The sequence below is a fragment of the Schistosoma mansoni genome, chromosome W (genome assembly GCF_000237925.1).
Source record: "Schistosoma mansoni strain Puerto Rico chromosome W, complete genome".
Classification (NCBI taxonomy): domain Eukaryota; kingdom Metazoa; phylum Platyhelminthes; class Trematoda; order Strigeidida; family Schistosomatidae; genus Schistosoma; species Schistosoma mansoni.
Genome location: NC_031502.1, coordinates 2,093,896 through 2,111,577, shown reverse-complemented (window position 1 = coordinate 2,111,577; position 17,682 = coordinate 2,093,896). Strand labels below are relative to the sequence as shown.

Genomic DNA, 17,682 nt, shown 5'->3' with positions numbered 1-17,682 from the left:
CTTATTAACATTTCACTAAAATCGCTGCACAGGCTAAAAACATGAAGTGGTCATTTCCCATTGAACTTCCTAACCCACCTTAAACTACGGTTTTTTAAAGACCCTGAAAATGGATGCTGCCATAGAGGAGTATCTGATGATGGGACAAACCATCAACTGCCTATATATCAACTTAAGAAACCTAAATGGTGAATAAAGATCAGAAGTATGTGATTTTAGTCAAATCTGAAGATCATGGTTCTAATCAAAATGGTTCTCCACTCAAATGAAGAATGACGAATTGAGCATTCAAGGCATAACACTTGTCTGATGAGATAGGGCAATCAAAGCTGGAGGTGAAGCGGCAATACAATTTAAACCCCTTCTAAAGCCGTAATACCATACAATACCGAACTAATAGGAACAACAGAATTGCACTGGTTTTGTTTAAACGTAAACAGCATGAAGTAGATGAAAGAAAGAATATGTAGGGTATTCTCACGTACTAAAGCCCAGAAAGATAAGATCAGTCTTATAGTATTACTTTGGCGTATGTTACTTATGTCGACAGATATAAGTAGTATGCTACACTAATCGGAAGTAGAAAACCTGGTAGCAGATGTCTGTGAAGATAGACATGGGATTAGAAAGGAATTATGAGTCGGAAGAATCATACCGAATATGAAAACGAATTATGGAAATTCGAAAATGAAGTATTTAATGTGTGGTTCTCATATTTTGCCGAGACGCTCTGCAATTTCGTATTAACATACATTTGGTTGTTTCTACCTGAGTGTTCGTTCGTTACATCACAACTATTACACCTAAACTTGGACCAAATACTCTCATTTCGAGATCTTAACACTCCAACCTTAAATTCACTTCGCATGTTACCAACCAAACAGGATGGTTTCAGAAGCGGCTCCTCACAGCCAACAGAGGTTCGGGACTGACTGAACACCTCGAGATTAGGTAAGGATGTATAATCCTTAAAAACTATCCGAAATCTACACATTTTTCCAGTCGAATATGTGTCCGCAGTTGTTCACGTGCATTGATATGAGTGGAGACATGTTGAGGCGTTTGACTGTTAATTGATGTTCATGAAGGCTAAAATGAAGGGGGCATCCGCTTTGTCCGATGTAGTGTTTGTCGCAGTTGGCACATTTTATTTTGTAGATGATTTTTGGTTTGTCTTCTTTTGTCATTTCATCCTTTGGTTTGCATAAGATTGAATGAAGAGATTTTGTTGGTTTGTGAGTAACACCTACTCCGAAGGTCTGGAGATTTTGGATAGAGGCAATTTCAAAAACACCAGAGAATTTCTAGAAGCTTGGCACTCAGGTCAATCGGCAATAAACAAGCACATTGAAATCAATCCAATTTATCAACTAATCAAGAAGACTATGCAGAAACATAGGAACAAAAATCAAACCGATAGGAGATACTACCAAAGAAATAAACAATGACAGGTTTAAGGTCGACAAGAACCAATCAACAACCAGGTGTATAAGACAAGCTGTGAACCACATATGGAGAAATTCAAACACTTCACTTCTACCCGACATTTGTGCTAATGATGTCGTTCAGAAGGACGATAAAAGCCTCACGACCAAACCATCCAGCTCAGAGAACAAAACTCCATCAAAGTAACAGTGTTGCAGTTATTTTCAATCTGGTCGCAAAAGCTATACTTTGGAGAAAAGAGGATGCTTCCTACGTTTGGTACATTAAGGCAGAATACATGGTCATGACAGAGTATCTTCAAAGGGCAACATGGACACCAGATTGTTGAAGGCTAACAGTAAAGATAAACACGGATAATGTCTTGCACAATGTAGCTCAAACATAATGCACACTTAAGGAGAATATTCCTGGTAGAACGAGGCTGCAAGGAAAAAAGAGAGCTCCATACAAGTGGAAAGTGTTCGTAAATGATTCTGACCGCATCTCTCACTTGGTATTGAGAAACAGATGCAATGCCGAAGTTCGAAGAGATAGAAGGTAATTCCAGATCAAGGTAGCAGTCAAATATAAGCTTCAATTGACTCACGCTTTCAACTATGAAAAATACTAAATCTCCACAAAACCCCTTCTGATAATTAAATATAAGCTAACCTAGCATATCCCTTTAGGTTTACGACCAAGTGGTTACCTACAGACCAGGGCTTGATGGTGAGGATTTTGCCGACCTAGAGATGGAAGAAGTATTTAAAACCAACTCTAATGACCAATAAAACCAAGAACAAACAAGCATGCTTGCCTTCCCCGTTTTATTTCGATTTCTAGCTTCACATTTTCAATGTCTGTCTGAGTTGTTGCTCCACATGACTTCAAAAGCGATGTAAATCCTCCAGATCGGTTACAGAGACTGCCAAGCAAGTAGGTTAAGGGACTAAGAAATAAACCTTAAGAAAAAAGACTCCAGCACCTGGCGTTATTCTCGATGAGCTATTGAAGAATAATATTGATCTGATAATGCTATACGACATATTGAGTACGTTAAGTCATCCAAACAAGAGCATACTGCAAGGACGTCATCATTATTCGGGGCAACTCCTTAAAGATCAAAAATCAAAGAGCAAAACGCTTTCACTTATTCAGGAACAGTCGTATCCATTTGGAATACTCTGCCAGGTGAAACGACCACAGTGCCCTCAAAGGAGATTTGAGAGACGCCTACATACCCATGGATTACTCTCCCCCGATTTAACCAGTTGTCCCTTATCTATGTCACACAACCTACCTGCTGATATCATTATTACTAACCGCTAAATTACTCATATATCCCTTATCACTGTCTCCGGTTCCCCTTTAATTCTTTCACTCCTGTCTTATCACACTTTTCATTACCGATTAGTTAACTTTTTTGTTTAGCCGATTAGTTCTTGGAACAATCTTCTCTTTCAGGATCCTAATTTTCTTCTAATTATTTTTCATATCCCAAATAACCAATCTCCTACCTGTTGAACTAATAGCTGCTGATATCCAGAATACCTAATACCCCTTTCATTGTGTTGTTTCTTTATTTGAAGAAGGTAGAAAAGATAGAGCTTGCATACACCTATAGTGGAAATGGAAACCTTTTAATGCTTACAGAAATTCTAGTAGGTTACAATCGTTTTTAATTTGTCAATCACGAAGGCTGAAGAATTTGTGTACAGAAAACTGTAGGAAGAGAGATTATTTTTCTTTTCGAGAAGGTAGTTGAACTTGCTTTTGGATTTCTAGGTTTTAATCCACGCTGAATTCTGCTTGATCTGGTTTTCAGGGTTCATTTATTGGTAGTTTTCTATGATATGTCGAATCGCTAGAACTGTAAATACGAAGTTATTAGTTTTAGCGTCTCATGTTTTTATGTATCATTCTGTCTGTAAAAGATATGAGCAGAAATACTTCATAACGAATGCAAGACTACTTATATTAAAAATGTTACTTCTGATAAAAGTCATTCAAATACTCTGTATAAATCCAAACTCGTCAATCTTTCCCAAGAGCACTTCCGATAATTTTATGTTTGTCCCGTCCAACGTTACATTATACATAATGAAGGGGAGAGCCTGTAGTGGTATTAGTCCTAACCACATAATCCTCAAAGCTGAACATTTAACACGAAGAGAAGGCCAACAATGGTGAATGCAGAAGTATTCATGCACTCAGAGAGATGGCATGGCTCGGCATTGCAGACATAATCATTCTGTATACCTTGTCTTTACTCACGTTAGATATATTATTCTATCTTTAGCCTAAATGTGTTCTTTAGAAACTTCAGACATCATATCATACTAAAGCATAGACCTGATCATTAACGCTCCAAAATATCTACACGAATAAACTGTTATTTACCCTGCTTCCATTTTCATTCCTATCATTGATACACGGCTTCTTATTGTTAACTGAAACAGAGATATGCAGCAGTTGGTAGTTTCCTTGGTGAGTGATCTTGTATCGTTACTCATATGGTCGCGTGCTTGTATCGGATGAATTGTGTATACTGGCGGGGATTCATACTGTTTTGTCCTCTACGTGATTACGGTCGAATTACGATGCACAAAAAACGATACTCGAATGTCTAGAACCTCATGGTCGCAATTCAGAAGACAGGAGAAACAGAAGAAGTGATTATTGAGGAAGAATCAAGAATGTACAGAAAAACATGGGTGTTTATAGATATTAGCACTAGTTATAGCATAATTATGTTACCGTCCAATCGTAGCATGCCACGTCAATATTCTTGGAAGATCAATGATGTTCTCATTGGATGGAAACTCTCCGGGTCCCTTATAGCCTCTGAAGGCTTTGTCGTGCTACGTAAAAGCTGCCCTAACATGTATGATAATGTCCAGCGTGGTCTTATGCGTTAAAAGTAAATTTTGTTCTAATCTGTGGTAGAAATACGACTGATTGGTGCACTCGTGATTTACAGTGCAAATAACAAGAAAACCGAATTCCCCTTTAGATATCAAAGTTTATTTGTAAATTACAAGAAATCAACCCAAATACATTGTTCTAATAACAATTACATAAGAAGCCCTTAATTTTTAGATTTCCGAGTTGAGACCTCCACAATTTCAAATAGAAAGTGTCCGAGGTCAAAATTACAGATGAAAAAGTTCAAATGTAAGACAAATGTGTCCAAAATAGTGGATTTAACGATATTCAATCTAACAGTTATTTACCAGTCAAATGCTCCCAGATTTTTCTGTAACATGTCTTCTTATTGTTAACTGAGTTAATATATTTTTTCTACACCTTTAGCATACGAACTATGATTATAAACCTGTAGTATCACAGCGGGAGTAGACCAATCTACCACGGAAATCGCATTCAAATTCGGAGTCTAGGGTCTTATCTAGCAAAAACGTGCCATAAAAACGCTTTTGCTGTGCCTTTTCTCTCAGGTGGGCTGATGGAATGGGAGTTAAGGAAGTCCTTTTCTTCTACTTCTTTTTGCTTACTTGCCTTACTAGGAGTATGAGTCTGGGTAGGATTGTGGACCCTATCACTTAGTTGGGGGCTCGAATCCGGTGTCTAAGTGGAATGAATCGATTTGTAAACATCGCTCTGAGGTTTGGCTTTTGGTGTCGTTTTGCGCTTCCTTATAATCAAGTTGCTAGATACAGGGGTTTTCGACTCATTACCCACCCCTGAATAAGGCCTCTACTAGTTGTCTGTATAGTTAGTCTTGGTGGGAACACCGTCACTGTGCATGGAGAACATGCGACAATTGGAGGCGAGATGTAAGTTTCGGAGGAAGATGATAGAAATAAGTGCATATATGCCATACAAGAATAGAATCTTACACTTAACGTTGCACTGTTGCCTTTGATTGTCCTAGAAAGCAACTTGGAGCGGATCCAGTAACTCTTTTGTAAGTCCCGTTTGCAGATGAATCAATGTATGCTTCAGTTGAAGCGAACAGAATGAGAGTACTTGACTAGGACAGCTAGACCTAGCGCACGGTGGTTCAACCGCGGTATGACAACTGTTGTCAAATTTATTGCCTGTTAGTGAAACGGGACGCAATTTGCTGAATATTCCAATTTCAGTGGAAATTGGATATTCCTCGTTATTGGTGAGAGATTAGTAAGGTCACATCAGGATTGACAGGTGCGCCCTCGAACGAATGAGTTCATTCATGCAGATAGTCTAAGATACTGGTGATAGGCAAGTCATCAGCTTCCCTCTAAACACTCACAGGGGGCTGAAATTAACTTTAGTGGGGATTTCAGACTGTGAAAAACTAAGGCATTTTTGAGGGTAGCTTGTCGTATAGTCAACCTGGTTGATATTCTTTGGAGCTAACACATAATATTTTGGTTGACTAGTTTTTTAAACTAGGCATTGCATTTCAACCTTCCGCCTTTCATATCGAACAGATCATAACTACGTCAAGCACATCCGAACCGCTCGCTAGGTATATTTTTGATTAATTCAGCTGTTAGGTCTAGCGATGTAACCAGTAATCTCAGTTATGTGAAACAAAGCAAAAATCGCCAGCCAGGAAATTAAACTGGACGATCGAACAAGGGGTGCAACTTTTTGAGAGCTTGAATATTAGCTTGTTGTCGGGATTTGAAGTAACACTTCCACTGTAAACAGCACGCACTTGAATTACCAGAGACCATATTCGTACCTACAGAAATATTTGTCTCCCGGAAGAGACTTTTTATTCTCATCATTTAGTACAAAACTTTGACCAATTCAAATATCCTATCTCTGCTTAGTTTTCTGTTTTTTTTCCATCAAATATCCTGTACATAAGAAAGAGATCTGTATGTTTGGCAAGTCTGTCGGTCTGTGCTTATTCTGCCTTCGATTACTTGGGAAATTAAACAGCCACCTGTCGGCTATGGCACTTATAATTCTGGAGAACCCTTACCAATAATTATGGAAAGACACAGTTAAAACTCAAAGATAAATTCAAGGTATCAGATAATTTATTTAGGTGGGAAAAAACAACCAAAACGATGTTTTTATGTGAATCAAAAAATAATTGAGTTCAAACAAGAAATGAGAAGAAAGTAACCATCACATTATGTTGAATTGTCGGTATGAATCAAAAAATTGTTGAAAAATATGACAGACATATTCGCACCATTTCTCAATAATGACCAAATGATGTCATTTTCCTCAATATAAAAAGATGAGGCAAATAAAATCAAGTTTAATTACTGATTTTTCTTAGAAGCGTTTTGTTGTGAACCGTAGTTTTCAGTTGGATAGGGAGCTGTTTGATCATGATTATCTTGAGTATTACCCGGATAAGATGGGGGATTGCCTGGATAATTTGGCGCATTAGGTTGTACGTATACACTAAAAGGATCTTCTGGAAAGTAGTAACCTCCACTTACAACATTGGCAGGACCATTAGAAGCAGCAGCTTCATTCGATTTAGCTAAAATGATACAAGTTAAAAACATAACAATTAGGGTCTAACCCAATCAACAAATAAATATTATGCTAGAAATAAACAAGCGTTGACAAAGTAGGCTAAAGATCAAGTAATACGAAAAAGGGAACTCAGCGAAGAAAATTTTCTCCACTGAATTCTCTTTCTCTTATTCAATGACACTATGAGTTATTTTAATTATCAAGTAATACTTTTGCAAAAAGACCATTATTATGTGGGAGCTATGAACTACACCACGTGAACATCATCTAAATCATTATGACCAGAGAGGTATGAAATTTATTAAGACAGCATTACTCCTAAAGTAAGTCACTCTGATAAGTATGTTTATGAATAATTACGAGCATAACTATAAACAAAATTACAATTGCTACGAATAATTTCGATAAACGCAATTCATTAACCGTAAAATATTTTGGCGTAGTAGCTAATGTAGAATCCGTAGCCATTTTCCAGGCTGAAAATAGTTGCGAGTTCTAGTAACATTAATTTGAGACGTGCCCCCAAATGCCCTGGTTTGGCCGAGAGTGGGGAGAGTCCGCTCTCCCTCTCCAAATGCTCTCACATGGCCAGCGAATATATAGCCTCTGCCAGGGAAGGCCTACTCACTGCCTTCTCGTGGCGGGGGTGTTGTTCACAAAAGTGAGAGAACGAAAAGCGAACGTCCGGCGCTTTAACCGGATTGGTGGACAAGGCGAGTCCACCTAGGGGAGTTGGAAAACCCTGATTCCAAACCAATGGTGCACATGAGCTCCAGTATCCCGAGGAAACAAATGGCGTACGAATCAATCGTTGATCACCGGCTACCATGGGACTGCATCTCCTCACGATGCTCCACTGCCTTGTGGATCAGATCTTTAGGTCAAAGGCTCCGGGTGTGGGACCCTAAGAAAACCACCTGCTTCAGTTCGGGCACCTGGGCAGTATCACAGCCCTCAAGCAAATCGAATGAGATTTATATGGCGCATATGTATCTGGTGCTTCCTTGTACCAATATTTATGTGTTTAAATAAATAAAATAAATAATTTGAGACGTACAAGAAACTTGCCAGATACGAGTATAAGGTCTGTTCGAGTAACAAACCTTAGTTTTAGAATAGTGAACAACTTATAGTAACCTACTAGCATCCACTTTCTATTTAAATGCTTTAAGATAGATATTTTCTAAGCAAGTTTATTTCCAAACGATTATCACAGTAATGTTTTAATATGGAAGACTGATAACATTTAAAAGATAAAGGTTATGTAATATAAATGAAGATGGTGAATATTTATAGCTCAGGTAGATGATTTAGTTGGAGTTTTACTCTCTGATGTGGATAGTTTGGTCGTGGAGCCGTCATTGTTCTTCTGAACAAAATCATCAGCACAAACTTCTACCTTGAGGGTTTACTTATAGAATCACCTGATAGGTTTGACGTGGCTATGCATATTGTTGCTATATTTTATCCATTTGCACTTTGAATCGTTCTAGATGGATGTAGTTAGTGTCTAAAACATAAGATATTACGGATAAACCTATTAATATAGTCGGATGGTATACTCATTAAGAGTAATTTGATAGCACCAACTCTTTTCAGACTACAAAATCGGATTTTTCCACAAAATTGTGAACTTGATAAGTGATAAACCTTTAAAATAAAAAAATAATTTGAAACACAAAAGCTCTTACATCCTTGTGTTGAGTTGGTAACTGGATATGGTGCATTCTCACCTACAGTTGTTGAGTTAGTAGGATAAGGTGTTGTGTACTGACTAGTAGCAGCAGATCCAAAATCATTAGCCATTGTAGTAGGTGTTGCACCAGGATATGGAGGTGGTGCTCTGACTTGGTAGAGTGTTTCTGCTGTAAAAAATAATGATTTACGAAAAAGTGGGATATTATATATATATATATAACATAATAGTCAGAAGTAGTAGAAAACAATAAGATTTTGGGATTCAGTTTCTAAAGGAAGACAAAACATAAGCGCATCTACGTCACTGAGGACGATTCTGAGCCGAGTCACTCAAGGTCTTTAACCAACAATTAATTAGTATAATAACAATGATAATATAAGCTTAGATAAGCAAAACAATTGTATTTACTTGTTTTCATTAATCAGTAAATATGAAGAACGAGTTGATAAGATGCGCGAGTGAGAAGATACTACTTACCTTGAGGTACAGTGAATGCTTCATGTGGTCGTACAAATCCATAGTATGGATCATTGTAAGGCGCAGAATAAGCTGGTGGTGGACAAGCATAATACTGGCCTGCACCATTCATATCTGCTACAGATAAATATGCATTTGGCGGTTTGAAATGTTGTTTTGCAGAACATGCACGTCTGCCTAGTTCGATTAATGTTGTGCCAAATTCAATTGCACCACCCTTTTTGAATGTTAGTGAGAATTTTGCTTCGCCCTTGGAAAAAATGAACGAGACACTTTGAATGTATAATGACAATCTGAGAAATATAACAAATAGTAAATCAGAATACAATAATTAGAATTAAGACTTGGTGATATTCGATTGGGTTGGAAGTTGAAACTACAATTTATTTACTTTGATGCTTGCGCAGCAGGATACTATCTCTTGCTAAAAGCCTAGAACACAAACTTATACATGTGTTTATTGAGGTGTATTGAATAATTAAATAAAACTATAATAAACTGCTAAGACGATAAGATTTGTGGAAGTGGATATTAAGTCTTATTGTAACGATTCATACAGTGTTACTGACTATCTTAACCACATTTCAAACAAGATTATGGGATGTTTACAACTTGTTCAATTGACCAGAAAAAAAGACAACCGACGGAATATGGATACATTTGTTCTGGTGCTGATGTTTACACTGTAAATTAATTCTCAGACTAATCATGTTATGAGTAATGCACAAGGAATAGAGGGATACTCTTATGACATACGAATGGTTTTGTTGATCTGTTGATGAATGTACGCATGAGTAAAAGTGAAAAGCATGTGAAAACATAAAAAAGTTATTCATAGACCAGGAGAAAATTGATCACGATTCTTATGTATGAGTTTCTGTACTGTATATGTATTTTTAGTTCAACTAATATTAATTGAGAAGTATGAGGTATCATTAACTAGGTTTACTGATTATTGGATGGTATTCATATCTTTGTGATGATTTTATAAGATTGATAACTTGTGTTATACATCTATCTACTAAGTCTGATGACTTCGCACAGTAATGCACAATGTTTTATAATTGAATGGTTGGAAACAATTGACAGGAAGCTGAGTAAAATTAGCTTTACGAGAATTTATGCATTGCTAAAGGTATATTTAAATTCTATAGTCAAAATGTAAACAAATAATGTTTCACTGGTGAAAGTATTACGACGGTTGATACATTGAATTATTTAGTATAGGAACAAGTGATCACATCATCCAAGAAATAAAAACTTAATGCGTATTAACCTGTATTTGATAAATCAATTACACAGGTTCATGATTACTTAAGAAATCTGTGGCCATTAAAAACATGTATTAGGCAAGAGGATGTTCCAAGTAAAACTAATAACAGACAGGCTAGTCTAGCGATGTGTTACGTATAGTGAATCTACTTTGTAACTCAAACAACCAATGGCTTGTGAAAGCACATGATACTAAGGTACATATGTAGGATTAACGTGAGATCAAAAACTAGTATTTTAAGAAGGTAAGAGAACAAGTCAAAGATAGTAATTAACTTACCTGCCAGCCACCGTTCGGTTCAGCCGTAATTATACCTTCTACACGATTCGCACCAAACACAGGTTGTTTAATATCAACCTCTTTCATATTAACAAATGGCATACTGAATGACAGTACGCCTGATGATGCTTTTTTGTTGATAAAAATTACCTGTTAAAATTTAGAGAAGATAACTATGTGAAATTAGTTACTCTGTGTGAAGTCAGGTACAAACGTCCCATATGTGAAAACTTGAGAAACTGACCATCGAGTTCTACATGACATCCATCGTAATAAATTAACATCCTGAAACACGACAATTGATTTACTTAAAACCGTGATTTGAGCATTTACCTTTCTCCATAAAATAGAACAACACCATTGCCGTTCGCGGAGTGACTTTGATTCATAGACATTCCGATATGGTACCTATGGGCGAAATCGGGAGAAAATGAATCGCTATAATAGTTTGTTTATATGTATAGATTCGAAATTGTAAATTATTGGACTAGGTGATTTTCTTTTCGCTATCAGATTGGGGATTTGAACCACCGCAGCTAGGATAGTAATATAATATTAAACATTATAATATATATCGGCTACGGTCTAGAGCACAAATCCATGTGATTATTCAGTCAATCAGTCACAACGTAGAACTTCGTACGTACGTACGTACATCAGTTCTAGTTGCCATACCACATTAGCACAGAAATACAATTGTCGATTGAAATCCCATAGTGGTAGAGGTAGTAAGAGTATAAACAGTAATCGGAAAGATCAGGGTTTGAAGATGTTATTCAAGGAGTATAATCCGGTGAAGTAAATTTGGAAAGAGAAAAAGGATAGGGACATGAAGAATCCAGAAGATTAGAATTTGGGAGAACACAAAGAGTGGACGCATCTTCGCCATTGCAAACGATTTTGAGCCATGTCATTCAAGGTGTCTAACCATCGATTGCTATCATCTCGCGGATTGTAAACAGGTAGTCTACACCTACCAACATGGCTCAGACCACTTGTCAGTGACTTGATGGATTTGTGCCACGCTTTGGTCTGGCCGCCCATAGCTTTCTTCCAACCTACTCCTACACCACAAAACGTCGCACATCGGGGCATTCGGTGGTTGGGTATACGTAACACGTGTCCCAGACATCTCAACTGATGAAGTTTCACTACATCATCAATCGACTTGCTATCCTTCCATAGTACCTGTTTCCTAACAACTGCATTACTTATTCGGCGATCCCAGGATATACGAGAAATGCTTCGCAGACACCTATGATCGAATAGTAATAACTTACGAATACCCTCTACTCTTACCGGCTATGTTTCACTGCTGCACATTAAACCCGTCCTTTGGTTGGTAGACGGATATCTCGCCTACGCCATAAATGATACAAGTTGGCAAAAGCTAGTTGAGCCTTCTGTATCCGTGCTGAGATTTCGTCACATACCAGACCAGGAGTAACGATTCGCCTACTCGAATCGTTTGCCCTAGCGGTGTGAGGTGATAAAGGGACGTGAGAAGGGTTAGTCGTGGAGACAAGAGAGTTATTAGGAGGTGCAGGAAGAATTTGAATGTGACCAAATTGGTCTCGTGTGCTGTTACGGGTATGAGGGCTAATATCACTTCCCGGTTGCCCACACCGTGAAAGATGTGATTATTGGGTTGCATCTTTTAGTACAGACAACGATAAGCACACACTAGCCCCAGAGATGTGGTAATAACAATTGACGGCTTTATGCTCTGATAATTTCGAAAAGTAACCCCAGTGTAAGTGAATTTTTAACAAAACAACTGATAGTAATTATCAGATATGTAAGCATAACTTAAAACATCGCGAGACGAAACTATCAAATATCATAAGAAATCGATTGAAACAGACATTTGGACGTGTAGCAAAATAAAAAACAAACAATTAAGGAATTCCATGTCAATCAACAAGTTAGTCAGCCACAGACAACATAGAATCTGGTAGAAAGATGTATTCAACTAAGTTCCCACATGTCAGATTAGCGATGAAAGGCAATCAAAAAAACGAGGAAAGGCAGGGGAAGGGGAATAACGACATCAATTTCAAGTAAATTAACCTAAAAAACATATTTCAAAAGGAGTGAAGGAAACAGAAGAGTGCAAAGCTTGAGAAAACATTACGCTGGAAACTTAGAGTAAAGTAAATAATCAGTAAACCTGAGTCGTTAGAATCAGCCTTGAACTTTGTCACCTAACACATCAAGCCAGTTAGTTAACAGTTTAATGGACCGATGTTACGCGTTGGTTTGGTTGCCTCTAGCCATTACGTAACCTACTCCTTTAATAATCACCGTTTAGTTTTTAATTACTGTCTTTAAGGACTTCTAGAATCAGCGTGCTATGTTTCGGTGTTCTGTATTCGCTTTAGGTTTGTTACAGACCTCTCGAATTCTGTAGGTCTATCGACAAGGTAAACTGACATCTCTAAAGTAACAACCATACTTATCTAACTTACGTTGTCCTCGATTGCCCTGGTACGGTCGAGGTGAGGAAAGTCAGCTCTCCCTTTCGAAATGCTCCCACACGGCCACGCGTATACAGTTACTACCAGAGAAGTCCTATTCACTGTCTTCTTGCAGCATCGTTGTTGTTTACGAAATTGAGAGGAAGTAAAGCGAATGTACGGTTCTTAAATCGGTTTGGTGAGTACGAAGGATCCATCTAGGGAAGTTGGAAAACCCTGAGGGCTAGAATACTACCCAAGTGTCTAAACTGAGGCAGGTGGTTTTCTTAGGGAGCCACTCTGCGAGCCTTTGGCCTAGAGATCTAATCCACAAAACACTAGAGCAACGTTAGGGGATGCAGTCCTACTGTAGCCGGTTACCAACAATAGGTTCATACACCATTTGTTCCCTCAGGATCGTGGAGCCCATGTGTACTATTGGTGTGGAATCAGGGTTTTCCAACTTCCCTAGATGGATCCTTCGTACTCACCAAACCGATTTAAGAACCGTACATTCGCTTTACTTCCTCTCAATTTCGTAAACAACAACGATGCTGCAAGAAGACAGTGAATAGGACTTCTCTGGTAGTAACTGTATACGCGTGGCCGTGTGGGAGCATTTCGAAAGGGAGAGCTGACTTTCCTCACCTCGACCGTACCAGGGCATTTGGGTCTTGATCTTATGCTGGTTACTACTGAATAATCGGCTACAAAGTTGAATCTAAACAGAATTTAATTTAGTATAATTTAAGCCAGTCAGTCAGCTATAACGTAGGACCAGGCACATATGCATCGACCCTAGTTGCCATACCTCATTAGCACAAAAAAGATCAACACCGAATTCATAGAAGTAGTTAATTTAATGGTGGTAACATATAAAAAAACATTGTATATAAGGACAAAGTACAAGAAGAAAGAAGTCACATGGAGCTGTAATTCACATCCCATTTAGAGCTCATCTTACAGAATGTACGTACCAGTCAGTTACAGGGAGGCAGTAGCTTCAGAAGAGTCCTAACTCATAGGGTGCATGATTTCAAATGTATTGTTCAATGGTTTTATTTGGGTTTCACTTCAGATATGCTCTAGGGAGCCAAGCGTTTCCTATCTGGCTTTCCATCAGTTGACATCCTATGTGAAGAATACCTCGGATTGGAAGTTAAAGATGTCTCCTGAAGACTCTGGGTGGCATCGCAAGAATGTCCGATGTACGCTTAACCTATTCAGAGTACGAGATGTTGTTTTGGATTCGGTCCGTCAATGTTTAGTTTGAATCTATGGAGAGTAGCCGAGGGTATTGATTTTTGATGTCATATGAACTGCTGTAGGTTGGCGAGTGACCACACCTCCGTACAGATAAAACCCCATTTGTCTATTGACAAACTATAGATTAGGCAGATGATTAAACTACTACCTTGTCGAAAAGCGATTACGCCGTGAAGCATAGTCATTGAGATGTATAGGCTGAACGTATTTGATTTCCCTTCTGAGCATTGCTCGAATGTACCATGTGGAGCGAGCGGCCGAAATTTGTCAGAAGTCTGAGTACTTTAAAGTAGACTTCATTTTAGTGCTTTAGTACTGCTATTGATTGTCCATAAGTGCAAGTGTTATGCAATACGGGTCAATTGTTCCAACTTTTTGAAGACAATAATAGATTCGAATGTAGAGTAGCATCTTAGTATCTAAAACAAACAACTTTTGATCTGTGAGCAGCAGGTCTCAACATCAGTCTACTAATTTTAGTTTGGGTAAGTGGCTGGTACCCACCTTAATGTACTGGTTAAGAGTGCATAATACTAACTAGTGAATAGTGTCTAAGACGGAGTGCAGGAAGCTGCTCTAAACTATTATTAGATTGCCAACAAACAAGAGATACATGGTTTCATGAATTTCTTCAGTGTTTACAACTTCGAGGAACCCTCATAAGGCGAATTCACCAGTGATAGGTAAAAGCAGTACATACTGATGAATTCGAAGAGGACTGGTGGTTTGAAGCTATGGTGAAATATGACTCAGAACTTCGTTTAACAGAATGCATATGAGTTTGTTCTGATTGAGAAGGGACGTCCTTACAGTGTTCAGCCAGAAGAGCTAATCACATCAAAAGCTCATGCTTTAATTCATCTTACTGCCCTAAAACAGTAGTGTGGAATGTTTATATAATAAGGAGTAAGCATATAACGTTGATAAACGGACAAACCCGGTTTGAATACGCCGGAAAGACCGCCTCTGGAATAAAATAAATCGACCGCGACGTCGTGGAGAAATTAAAACGACACTGAAAAAATGATTTATATAAATTAGATCCAAAATTCATAGAACAATATCTACCAAACAGTTCACTTCAGCAAACCGCATGTTTTTGTGTTAATTTAGAATTATATATTGACCACTCATATAACGATTCTGTTAGTGTGAAGTTATTTTCACTAGATTCGTTTGCCTGCTATACATAGTGATTATGAATTGCCTTAAAACCATTGAAGAGCAGTTGTCTATGTCGGAAAATGCAGCACTTGCATCACCGGAACTTTCTGAAAGACATTCTGTGGATTATGATGGACCTCTAAATATATTTTACACATGCGATTGTGAACTTAAAAGCGTTCTTGTTAATTTGAGGAATGCGGTGATATGTCGATCAACGAAGCCTCAAGTCATAAAGGGCACATCTTCACTCCTTGTTTTCAAACGTCTACCTTCAAACGTAGACCACGATTCCTTCCGGTAAGTTGATAGTTTACTATGCACCTACTTGTTTACTTACTAAAATAAATGGTGTATTCACGAAAGATATTGTGTTACTAATTTAGTTCTTATATCTTCAGAAAATTTATGTGAGTGACTGTACTGTGAAAATATATCATAAGACTAATTTAAGCTAGAATTTAAAGGATATTACTGCAAATTATGTCAGTAGTTGATCAGCTAAATCTTAGCAAGCGCACAATTTATTTTAATATTGTCAAAGTGATTAAATACTAACTGAATGAAAACTGTGTATAGGAAAAACTCCTGATAACCATTTTTAGTCACCACGTTTACTTCTTGAGTTTAGTTTGTATAAGAAATGTACGATTAAGAACATGTATCTGTTTTCACTTAAAATTACTCATAATTTGAGGATGAGAAAAATATTTATATTTGTCATTATACAATAATTCGTTTCATGCTGACTATTCAGATCTACCAGTTTGTCTTTTATTGTAGTTATGGATAAATAAATATTCCTAGATAATGTTATACGTGAGTTCGAAAATAGTTCATGTTTTTCATCATAAAAAAATTATAAATAGGGAGATGAAACGGCCGTCTAGTGCGTCCAGGTTTGTCATGGTGGTCTAGCTTCAATTGACTTATGATCTCAACTATATAAAATAAATTATAGTCTTAATAATAAATACTGAATGCAATGTTGAATGAAGATTTTGCTGAACAAATACTAAATAATATTATACTGCATAAATTTCACACTGAATTATACTATGACCTCATATTTTATCTTGTATTGACCTGACGAAATAGACGAGATGAACTAGATGAAATTAAGGTTGTTTATCACTGATGACAGTTTCAGTACTTTTTAGAATTATATAATCCCCTGACGAGAACATATCTTAAAGGAGGTTAGTATTTATGCCTTTCATTTTAATGATTTAGTTGAAACTTAGGAACTAGATTTTACTTTTAATGTTGATTATGTTGATTACTAACTTTACATCTGAGTTATTTAAAACATCAGATGAGTGACTAGCCATTTTCATGATTTTAAAAGGGGTCTAATAACCTAAATATTCACTTTTGTTTTGACGATATATGATCAACAGTTGTGATGTGTTAGTGTGATAGTTTGAAGTATTTGAATTATAGTACAAACTAGGATTCCCAGAAATAATGCAGATTAACCAAGAAGAACTATATGAGCACGAACGAACGTATTGTATTTGGAATTCGAAATCAGGCAGTCATCAAGTACGAAGGAATCATTAGTTCATGCAAACACTACAGATAGAAAAAAAGTAAAACATTCATCTCTAGTACCCCTTTTATTTTATGAATAAGATTCAAACTCGTCTCGATTCGAACTAACAATAGTAATCACGGTATTTAAAAGACATTTATTATATCTTTGACTTGACAGAAAAAGACATGAGAGATGGTTCTATAAATTTTTATACCACTCTTGTTTTAGTGATTTTATTTATTTTCTTTAAGAAGTTTATTTGGCTAGGCTATAATCTATTGACGAACTAATCACATTTAAGATAGTAGATCTTGGATTTTGGTTAGAAATTCACTCACTCATTTGGCTAAATACTATTTTGGCATTATAACTGATGTCAGTTCGTAATGAAAACATTAAATCTAATTCCTGACCCTAACATTCAGCTGTAAATCATAATCCTAATTCCTTACACTAATATATAACCCTCTCTGACTCTGGTTAGTAGGCGGACTTTCCAAGGTCATTTTAGCTCTGCTCAAAGATTGTCCATAAATTATAGTCTTACCGTTTATTCTTTCAAGTTTGGACTATTTACAGCTTTGGAAATGTGCTCATATTGTCTTGGCATTAATTACTACTGTAGTGGATGAGAACACAAGGGGGACGATCGAATGTA

At 37.2% G+C, this 17,682-nt stretch overlaps 1 protein-coding gene across 1 annotated transcript; it reads right to left on the bottom strand.

Moving 5' to 3' along the window:
• Positions 1-6,398: 6,398 nt before the first annotated feature.
• Positions 6,399-15,282, bottom strand: Smp_038210 (putative ww domain-binding protein 2 (WBP-2)). The gene is made up of 7 exons (XM_018799899.1): positions 15,261-15,282; positions 10,935-11,009; positions 10,793-10,886; positions 10,602-10,751; positions 9,050-9,299; positions 8,565-8,738; positions 6,399-6,877 (listed from the first exon to the last, which is right to left on the bottom strand). The coding sequence occupies exons 2-7, from the start codon at positions 10,994-10,996 to the stop codon at positions 6,651-6,653; spliced, it is 957 nt and encodes a 318-aa protein (XP_018653766.1). The 5' UTR covers positions 10,997-11,009; positions 15,261-15,282; the 3' UTR covers positions 6,399-6,650.
• Positions 15,283-17,682: the final 2,400 nt, after the last annotated feature.

Excerpts from the sequence above, each read along its gene's own strand:
- Smp_038210 (XM_018799899.1), bottom strand. The coding sequence starts at position 10,996 with ATGTCTATGAATCAAAGTCACTCCGCGAACGGCAATGGTGTTGTTCTA. Across the intron at positions 9,300-10,601 it reads AACCGAACGGTGGCTGGCAG|GGCGAAGCAAAATTCTCACT; the intron begins GTAAGTTAATTA and ends ATTTTTTCCAAG. Across the intron at positions 6,878-8,564 it reads TACCAACTCAACACAAGGAT|CTAAATCGAATGAAGCTGCT; the intron begins GTAAGAGCTTTT and ends GTATCATTTTAG.